At 38.9% G+C, this 9,387-nt stretch overlaps 1 protein-coding gene and 1 non-coding gene across 3 annotated transcripts in view; one reads left to right on the forward strand and one right to left on the reverse strand.

The window, feature by feature from the left end:
- LOC119286606 (carnosine N-methyltransferase-like) overlaps window positions 1–8,134 on the forward strand; it is an 8,831-nt gene extending 697 nt beyond the window's left edge. Inside the window, exons 2-19 of one of the 2 annotated variants that reach the window (XM_037566004.1) lie at window positions 680–752; window positions 845–888; window positions 1,513–1,555; window positions 1,631–1,801; window positions 1,976–2,131; window positions 2,455–2,496; window positions 3,521–3,586; window positions 3,733–3,777; window positions 3,889–3,962; window positions 4,651–4,715; window positions 4,795–4,861; window positions 4,962–5,075; window positions 5,731–5,804; window positions 7,102–7,199; window positions 7,398–7,457; window positions 7,543–7,611; window positions 7,681–7,734; window positions 7,834–8,134. In XM_037566004.1, coding sequence (XP_037421901.1) covers window positions 680–752; window positions 845–888; window positions 1,513–1,555; window positions 1,631–1,801; window positions 1,976–2,131; window positions 2,455–2,496; window positions 3,521–3,586; window positions 3,733–3,777; window positions 3,889–3,962; window positions 4,651–4,715; window positions 4,795–4,861; window positions 4,962–5,075; window positions 5,731–5,804; window positions 7,102–7,199; window positions 7,398–7,457; window positions 7,543–7,611; window positions 7,681–7,734; window positions 7,834–7,905 — 1,387 coding nt within the window. In that variant the 3' untranslated portion in view covers window positions 7,906–8,134. The remainder of the gene's footprint in view (window positions 1–679; window positions 753–844; window positions 889–1,512; window positions 1,556–1,630; window positions 1,802–1,975; window positions 2,132–2,454; window positions 2,497–3,520; window positions 3,587–3,732; window positions 3,778–3,888; window positions 3,963–4,650; window positions 4,716–4,794; window positions 4,862–4,961; window positions 5,076–5,730; window positions 5,805–7,101; window positions 7,200–7,397; window positions 7,458–7,542; window positions 7,612–7,680; window positions 7,735–7,833) is intronic. The other variant, XM_037566012.1, reaches the window with a different exon arrangement.
- A 907-nt stretch (window positions 8,135–9,041) lies between these two features.
- On the reverse strand, window positions 9,042–9,113 carry TRNAD-GUC. Its single transcript has one exon. It is a non-coding gene; the product is annotated as a tRNA-Asp (tRNA).
- Between the last annotated feature and the right edge of the window lie 274 nt (window positions 9,114–9,387).

Here is a 9,387-nt window from a genome sequence, read left to right on the forward strand (position 1 = left end):
AACCACGTCAGTCTGAAGGTTGGGGATGGGAGTGGCCGTTTATTTAATCATGTTATAGATGGAAAAAATCAATAGATAAACACCAATAATGCGGAGTTTCCTGGCATCCTTGCATTTGATTGTTGCTGATTGAAGCCATTGAGGGTGTGTAAAATGGTTGAGAAGCGACAGTGGATTGGATTTGCTAGCAACCACGTCAGTCCGAACGTTATGGATGGGTGATCCTCAAAAAAAAAAAACGTTATGGATGAGTGTGCCTGTTTTTTTAATCATGTTAGAGGGAAACAAAAAAGATAACCACGCAATGCGGAGTTTCCTGGCACCCTTGCATTTGATTGTTGCGGATTGAAGTTGTTGGAGGGTGTGTAAGATGGTCAAGAAATGTGGCTATATTAATCAGAGTGCGCACATGGCGAACTAACTGATATGAATGCTAGGATTTAGTTGGTCTGTTGGATGTACTTAAAACACCATATTGAGGACATGTATATTTTTCCAGGTCTTGATTTCTTTGACGTTTCATCATTGATGTCACACAATTATGATGTTTGCTGCTTTTTATTGATTAGTGATAGCACAAAATGATATCTATAGAAGATAAAGACATGGAAACGGCATACCCCCTTTCTTTCCTGTTCTCTTCGAATATCAAAATACTGTTGTTTTGCTTTTGTAACAGCTATCAAGATGCAGCAGAGAAAGATGTCAAGAGATATGAACGTTCATTCAAAAAGCTTTCTCCTGCCCACAAGGTTTAGTTTTCATAGGGTCACCCCACATTCACCTTTTTTATTTATCCAGGTTATATAATGCTATATGCTCTCTGATGTCTTTCTCTGTTCAGGAACTTCTGTTTCACCTTGGTCTTAAGTACCAACGATTGAGATGGTAAGTAATATTTTGTGCTTAATGCTGAACCACCTATCTGTCAAGCTGTACATCATCTGAAATAGTGGTTTGTTAACTGTAATTTATTCATTTAGTCTATATGGAATCACCAAACCTCACTTTTTCAGATCTTTGATATGACTCTGGGTAATTGATTCATTTTATCCATATTTATCTGAGATTTAATGATGATGCTCTATGTTCAAGCCATCGGCTTATTATGAAGAAAAAACTACCTATACCCTTTTCAAATTAAGTTTGGCCATGCTTGTTCAATATCTGTCCTTTGTTTTGGCACTTGTGCATTATAGATATGTTTAAAATATGTGCTATAAATCAGTATCAGATGAATGACATGTAAGACAGGGACGGAGCTAGAAAATTTATACTAGGTGGTTGGTTGGGGGAGGAGTTAAACAAAGAACCTCACATGTGAGGTATTGCCAGGGCAATACATTAGAAATCGGGGGTAAACATTTTTTTTACCATGGGGGTAACTATGCCCCCCTGCTCCATCCATGTGTAGCACTATCTGTACAGAAGCCTTTGTGCGTATAGCGTACTGTTCAGTACTGATTGATTCAACATTTTGACTACTGTTATTTGATGCATAATTACTTGCAGGTGTATATCCATGAATACATCTTTTATCATGAATATGCTTGAGGTATGGTCTTTTTGAGACTGTTTGATGAAAACTGCAATGCACGTGATGGTATTCTTAAAAAAGAAAGAACTGCAGGCATTTGAACCTCCTTTCGACATGAGTCAGTGTGTAGATGGTGATTGTCATGATTGTGCAGAGCACATGCACGGGCATAGTCATGCTGATACCATAAATAATTCCGAATTGCTTGCTCAGCATTGTTGCCCAGAGGAAGGTGCAAATACTAGAGAAACTGAGAACAAGAAGGTAATTTCTCAGTCTGAATCAGTTTATTTCTTAAAACATTAAACATGATAATGAGTGTTTTCACTTAGAAGTCTGTTACTCTGTTATCATATTTTTTTGATTACAGCATTGGTGATATGTTGCTGAATTCCCCTTTATGTTGCATGTATAGTTTGACTGATTTATATTAAACAGGATGAGGAAGTCCACATGGTGGGTTCCTCCCAGCCTGCTGCCTGCAATTTGGGGATATCCCAAGGTGAAGATAAATCATGTAATGATGGTAAAGATGCGAGTGCAGCTGCTAACTGTCAAGATACAGATTGCTTTGCATCTTCTACTGATGAAAATGTAAGCTCATGTTGCAAGATCCGTTTTTATTCCAAATAATTCACATATGCATAATTCAAAATTCTTATCAGACAAGATTTTGAAATGTCTAAATGACTAGTGCACAAACATGGCATGCTTGTTATGTTCTCTTTGAGAACTTGTAATATATCTCTGGCGACATCAGTCAATATATTACCACTACCATTACTTAATAACCCTGATAATTCTGAACTTGTGATTGTGATATGTGCTGAATTTAGGACTAGATTCAAATGTACTTTATAAAGACTCTTCTGTAAATAGGGCATGTGATGAATAGATTTATCCCCAAGTTATTTCAGGAGGCTGTATTGCAAAAATATGCCTGGCAAAGAGTAAACCAGGTAATGTACTGGTACTCTTTCTTCCAGGTACCAATCCTTGTGGGTTTTGTTGCATAGTCACTTTCTTGGAAAAGTTTGACATTTTTTAAAGAGCTCCATAGTGTTAGAAAATACAAATAGGACATTCACCTGTGTTTTTGGATTTCTACATAAAAGTGGGTCATATGGCGTTTATTTGTGCCTTCAAGGGATTTATTCAAAAGTTCAAAGATTCACTGGGTGAATTTTGAACCAATTTAAGCCAAACTGGAACCTGGCAACATGCAGTTCCTTTTTCTCGAATACGCAGGAAAGCTGCACAGCATTGCACTAATAACAAATGTACCTAGAGTACAAACACACCCACATACTCCACTAAAACAGCTATAAACAGAGCGCCACAAGCAAGAAAAAGCACGACCAACACTCAACCATGGCCAAACTACGACTCTCCCATGGTCAGCCTGGCCAAGCCTTTTGCCCCAGCCATGCACCAATGCTGCTCCTCCTCTTTAATAGCCAGCAGCACCTTCTGGACATTAGGTGAACTCCCATTGAGGGCACAATCATTTCGATGCTTCCAAATCATCCAAGCACAAAGGGTGATCAAGGAGTTCAACCCAGCCTGCATAGAAACTGGCACCATAGAGATGGTTCAGTACCACAAGCAAAAGAAATGTACAGAAGGTGATTTGGAGTGCCAGGTCAGGTAACCTGCAGCTTAGCCAGAGTGATTGAGCCGTCCGTGCCATGCCATAGCCTCCCCACCAAAATTTAAGGATTGGACATAGGAAACTCCCATCAGATAAAGTTAAAATTGGAAATGGTTCAGCTTTTCTAATTTGCAGAACCAGTCGATGCTTCAGCTAACAGCAAACTATTCATAAAGTTTAGGACAGGATATCACAAAGCATCTCACGAACACCTTTCAGTTTATCAAGAACTGAGTCCTGTTCTATAATATAATCATTTGTGCCTTCTATTTGAAGATAATAATGTGTTTAAATAACTGTTGATTATAACAAATCTGTTTTCTTCATTTCAGATAACTCCAGGGCACCGCAGGGCTCCATCTTTGCCACTGGATGTTCCTCCAGTTGATGTTGACAAAGTAATTGTTGTTATCATTTGATACATTCTCCTTTTGCCTGCATTTGATACATTCTCCTTTTCTTGGCGTTGACAAAGTAATTGTTCTTCTCAGAATTCTATCTGCTTTGATTCATCTAGCATTCACTTTTTTAACTATTTATGTAGGTAAGATGTATCATAAGAAATATTGTGAGAGATTGGGCCCAGGAGGTAATTTTCTGTTCAACTGTAGATTGTTTTAGAATGTGCTTGATGTAGACCTTCTATTTTTCTGCACTGTTCTAATGTTGATCTTTTTACCTTTAATTGTTTTTGTCCCAGGGTCAAATTGAACGTGATGAGTGCTATAAACCAATTCTTGAGGAACTTAATCGTCTTTTTCCTGACCGAAGCAGGTAAACATGCATTGTCTCTTATTGTTTCAGTAATGAAGAGCTACTGTACATTTTCAAATCATTTGCTAAGATTAAGAATTGATCTTGATTTAAGAGTGGATACTGGCAATAGTTTTTTGTCGTTGTGGGATAGACGGATAGTTGGTTGATAGGAATATCTAACAGTGTCATCTCCTTTGTGTTTGTGTTCACTAGTCTGCTTGCATGGCGGGTGGGGCTGGGGATTATTATAGTGAAAACTGGCAAATCGTTTCAGATAGTATTGTTTTCTCAGTAATGATGGAAACGTGTTTTGAAGCTGCTCAGCGCTCCCAGAACCTGTGAGGCTGAGCCTTCCTATTTTTCTATTTGTTCAATGAATCATGCAGAAGGAACAAATTGACAATGTTCTTGCAGATTCGTGTTTTGTCTTTGTACTCTTGTATCTTTGATTACAGGCGCACTGGTACTACTATTTATTAGCACATTTTCTTCAGGCTTTTGCTATATTAGTCTATTATCTTGGGTCAGAAGCACGTGATAAATGCCACCAAAACCTAAGACTGCGGAGCAAATTACTGTTCTTTTAGACGCTATTGATGGTGGATCCAAGCATTTCCATTGACATCACAAACAAACAGAAGTTTTTTTCCTTCCAGATTTACTTCTAGTTTCCAGCACTGATCTGTGTATGTTCTGAAAATCACAGGCCACCTTCATGTTTAGTCCCTGGTGCTGGGCTTGGGAGATTGGCTCTGGAGATCTCTTCTCTGGGTACTGTATGGTGATGTTCAGTTGAAGATTAGCCAATACAATATATTTCTTGAATTCTGTATTGTATTCCCTTGAACAGGTTTTGTAAGCCAGGGAAATGAGTTCTCATATTACATGATGATCTGTTCAAGTTTCATTCTAAACCAGTATGCCAATCTATTAACTCTGTGCTACAGATATTATAAGCAATCGGCATCTTTATCAAACTGTGTTCATAATGCTAATAATACCACATATTTCTATCAGCACCCAAGAGGCCAATGAATGGACCATTTATCCTTGGATACACAACAATTGCAATTCTCTTTCAGACAAAGATCAACTTCGGGCTGTTTCATTTCCTGATATTCATCCCTCAAGGTATTGAGTACACCATGTTTAACTTCTTTATTTTCAGTGTCAGCACCTCTACAAAAATAATGTTTTCCCATGCATCATTCTTTGTACATTTGGTGCAAAGCTGTACATTTGGGATATATGTATTATTGAGTGCATTTAGATTATAGTATTTCCATGGGCCCAAGTACAGTTATGCTGACTACATTTGTAGGTAAATTGTGTTGTAGGATTCTGTATGAAATACAAATCAGCTTATGGAATATTTGAGAAGATCAAAGTGCATTATGGGTCCTCAAACTATTTCTGGGGTGTCATATAGGTCCTGGACCTTGAAAATCGTCACCTGGGTCCATGGAAATAGTTTTGAGGGCCCAACTTTTTTATCCACACAATTTTGACTTTTGGATGTTAATTTTTTTTTTGGCATTAAAAATTGTGTCGTTGCATAGTTACATTTGACTTCCTAATCTAAATTTTGTTTCATTTGAGTTTGAGTTTACTGATAGAGCTTGTTTCAGTCTGCTGGCATTATTTATACTGTAGGCAAAAGCTGAAATTTTATTTCTATTGAGTGTGGACTTTGATTTCTCGCGGATACACTGATTGTCATATGTTTGTATGTTTCACGTTGGTATATTTAGCTCACTTGTATTTGGGTCCTCTTTTCTATTAACAGTGCTGGGATAACCGAAGGATTTTCGATGTGTGCTGGAGATTTTGTAGAGGTCTACAATGAGGAAAGCCAAGAATGTAAGATCACTTGCTCTCTTACGATTGGGGCTTTTAGTAAACTAAGCAGGGGTCAAACAAACAAGAACAACAACAAAGCCTTTCAATCCCAAACAAGTGGGGGTAGGCTAGAGCTGAAACCCATCTCACACGATGTTGGATAAGCTTCTCTTCAATTGGTGCTACCCCAACTCTATCACGTATATCATCAATCCGGACCCGATCCTTTCTTGTGTGGCCACATATTCATGTCAGCATGCACATCTCTGCTACACCTAACTGTTGGACATGACACCTTTTAGTTGGACAGGGGTCAAAATGATTTATGATTTGAAGAGTGTTCTGGGGCCCTTTGGCTTGTGGTGCACATATTTGCCACATGAACTATTGGTTATTATGTTAAAGGAATACTGAACGTTCTTCTCACGGACCAGGAAAGCTTCTAGTTTTAGGTGCATTAATGATGAAAAAATTGACCCTTACACGACTTTCTCAACTAAAGAGTTATATGTTGTTTCAGAATCAGCTTAACTGTGCTTTTGCTTGCTACAATCCTCCATTAAAGAGGCATGTAACTGCAGGAAACTGAAATAAGGTGGTTGGATTGTTAGACGCAGTGTGGTTAAATAATTATTGACACATGGATACTCCTGTAATGGGGTCAGTCCATCACTCCATCTTGTCTAAGCATATAAACGTGTTAATAATTGCAAGCTGCATCTTGTTTGTATCCTAAAAGGAGAGAAAGTTTGAGCTGATTTTGTTTGTCAGATTGTCGGAATTTGAAATCACAAGGAAAAGCATGATTTATTCTGTTGGGTTAAACAGCCAGATCATAATCTGCGGTGTTGTTGCATCATGTACATATGAAGTACAAAGCATGCTTTCGCGGGAAACATATTCAGTATTTTTTGTTCTGCTACTTTGTTTGGTTTTGTTTCAGGGCTGCATATAATACATAAATTGCGTTAGGAGTAATGCCTTTGTTAACTTTCAAAAGAAAAATCTCAACAGTTTTGTACTAATGTAGTGGGTGCCTGAGTGGTTGCAAAACAAGCCTGTAATTTAATCTGCTTTGCGTTTGTCGGTATTAACTTGGAGAGGACTAAAGCACACCCCTTCTGTAACCATGTAGGCTACTGATGCATTATTACTTTTCTCATGGATGACAACAAGTTGAAGTCCTCTTGGAGTTCAATGTTCTTGCATTTCTCTGTTTACTGCTTGCATTATTACTTTTCTCATTTTGTATAGTCCGTACTTGCGTAATGGATAAATGCTGTTTTGACACTCTTACAATTCTTATCTGCTCTTCCAGCTGCATGGGATGCTGTTGTAACTTGCTTCTTCCTCGATACGGCACACAATATTGTTGAATATATTGAGATAATATCAAAAATTCTCAAAGATGGTGGAGTGAGTTCACTTGCTCTAAGATTTTAATTAGGATATATGTTCTTCATGAGAACCAGTAGTGCACATGTTATTTTGTGAGCTGATTGGTAGGAAGTCATTATTTAGTATAAGTTGTTTCTCCACTCTCCAATGCTATTATACCTGCTCTTTCTGTATTTACTATAATCAATAAGTAACTGCGGCAATTTGAATCAACAGGTCTGGGTAAACATGGGTCCGCTTCTTTATCACTTTGCTGATGCCTATGGACCAGATGATGTAATTACTCTTTTCTTGACCCCCATTATTTATACTAATTGAAGGTGGCATTATCAGTTGACATAATTTGTCTCCTTGAACTCAGGATATGTCTATCGAACTAAGTTTGGAAGACGTGAAAAGGGTAGCTTACCATTATGGATTTGTGATGGAGGTGAGGGTTTATGCACTATAAATTGACTATCGCTGTTTCCACAGATTTTATTAACATGCAATTTTGCAGGTGGAGAAAATGATAGATACCACTTACACAGCAAATATGGTATCGATGATGCAGGTAAACTACTAACAGTTGACTGAATTATGTGACGTATAACATTGAATTCAATCTATGTACGACAACCGGTCTTATCTCAGCATCTGGTTTGAGTCGCAGAATCGATACCGCGCGGCATTTTGGACGATGAGGAAGGATGCGTCTCGGTCGAAAGCTAAAAAGCGGCAGTGAGGCGAAGATCCCCCGTTTGGTGTGAAATTCGCGTCAAAGTTGTTAGAAATTTAGAAAAGAGTGATTTGGGTCGGTCCCATTGGTGATGTTTATCCTGGGACAAACGAGGATGATGTGTTTGGTGCCGCCATTGTCGCACCATGATATACTAGTGTTGATACTTGGACCTCAGAGCGAAACTGTGCTGTGAATCCTGTGATATAATTTGCTTGGCGTCACTTCACTTCTAGCAAACGGCGACGTGATGTGCCTCGAAAGAAGGTTGACCATTACTTGGTGTGGGGGTGACGTGCAGCCGATAGTCTATCTGGAAACAACGAGGAATCCAAAAGAATTTAGCACTCCCTCCATTACATAATGTATCGCATATAGATTTCTTAAAAAGTTAAAATTTACAAACTTTGACCAAGTTTGTAGAGAAAAACATATAGATCTAGAATATGAAATACATATCCTAGGGTACATCACAAGACATACTTTCATGTTGTCTCTAGAATACGAAATACATATCCTAGGGTACATCACAAGTCACACTATGCATCTGATGAAGATGTGCAATGCTGTGAGGCGTCCGATAGAATGAGAATAGGTGGGCTGTCTAATTTGGCGCTTTGTTCAGCTGGGTTCTGGTCCCCTAATTAGCTTTTGCTGTGCTTGCAGTTAGACTTGCGGTGGTATCCTGCCCCCTGCTGGCTTTTGGTGTAATAGGCTGTAGTAGTATTGAGATTGTTGAATTTGCCCCCGCAAAAAAAGAAGATGATTGTTGAATTTGATGCTGTCCAGGTTTTTGCCTCATGGCATTCGTTTCGACGGCAGGCGAATGAAGTGGGTTTCCTGGCAGTGCTTGAGCTCGCATTACCTCTTTCCCTACCCCTAATTGTTTCTAGAAGTATTGTATTTACGTTCATTTGCGATGTAAAGGAGTTATAGGCCGGTTCGGAAAAAAAATCACAAGTCATACTTTTATGTTGTCTATATTTGATATTGTAAATATAAATAGGTTTCTGTTGATCAAAGATTGTTAAGTTTAACTATCAAAAAATCTATATATTATAAAATGGAGTGAGTAGTAAACATACTTTGTTGGCTACCTTTAAGACCCAAGCCAAACATGTTGGGTACTAAAAAACAAAAAACGCCGTTGCCGGGGATCGAACCCGGGTCACCCGCGTGACAGGCGGGAATACTTACCACTATACTACAACGACTTGCTTGTGCTTGCATCGAACTGAAGCTAACTTGACTGTTATAAACTAGCTCCCTCAGGCCCCACCAAGCAGCTAAGCACGCTGGCTCTGTTCTTGCCTTCACTAGTAGATTCCGCCACAGACAAAGTCCCCCTTGTTTTCTAGCAGCACCGTGCTCCACGTGATCTGTGCCTTCTCCTTCATGAACTCCCCCATCATCAGAGAAATCTTTCTCGTCCGCACGCCGGGGACCAGTACACCACCACCGTAATAACCCTTTTTTTTCAGATTCCGC

The sequence above is a fragment of the Triticum dicoccoides genome, chromosome 1A, assembly GCF_002162155.2.
Source record: "Triticum dicoccoides isolate Atlit2015 ecotype Zavitan chromosome 1A, WEW_v2.0, whole genome shotgun sequence".
Taxonomy (NCBI): domain Eukaryota; kingdom Viridiplantae; phylum Streptophyta; class Magnoliopsida; order Poales; family Poaceae; genus Triticum; species Triticum dicoccoides.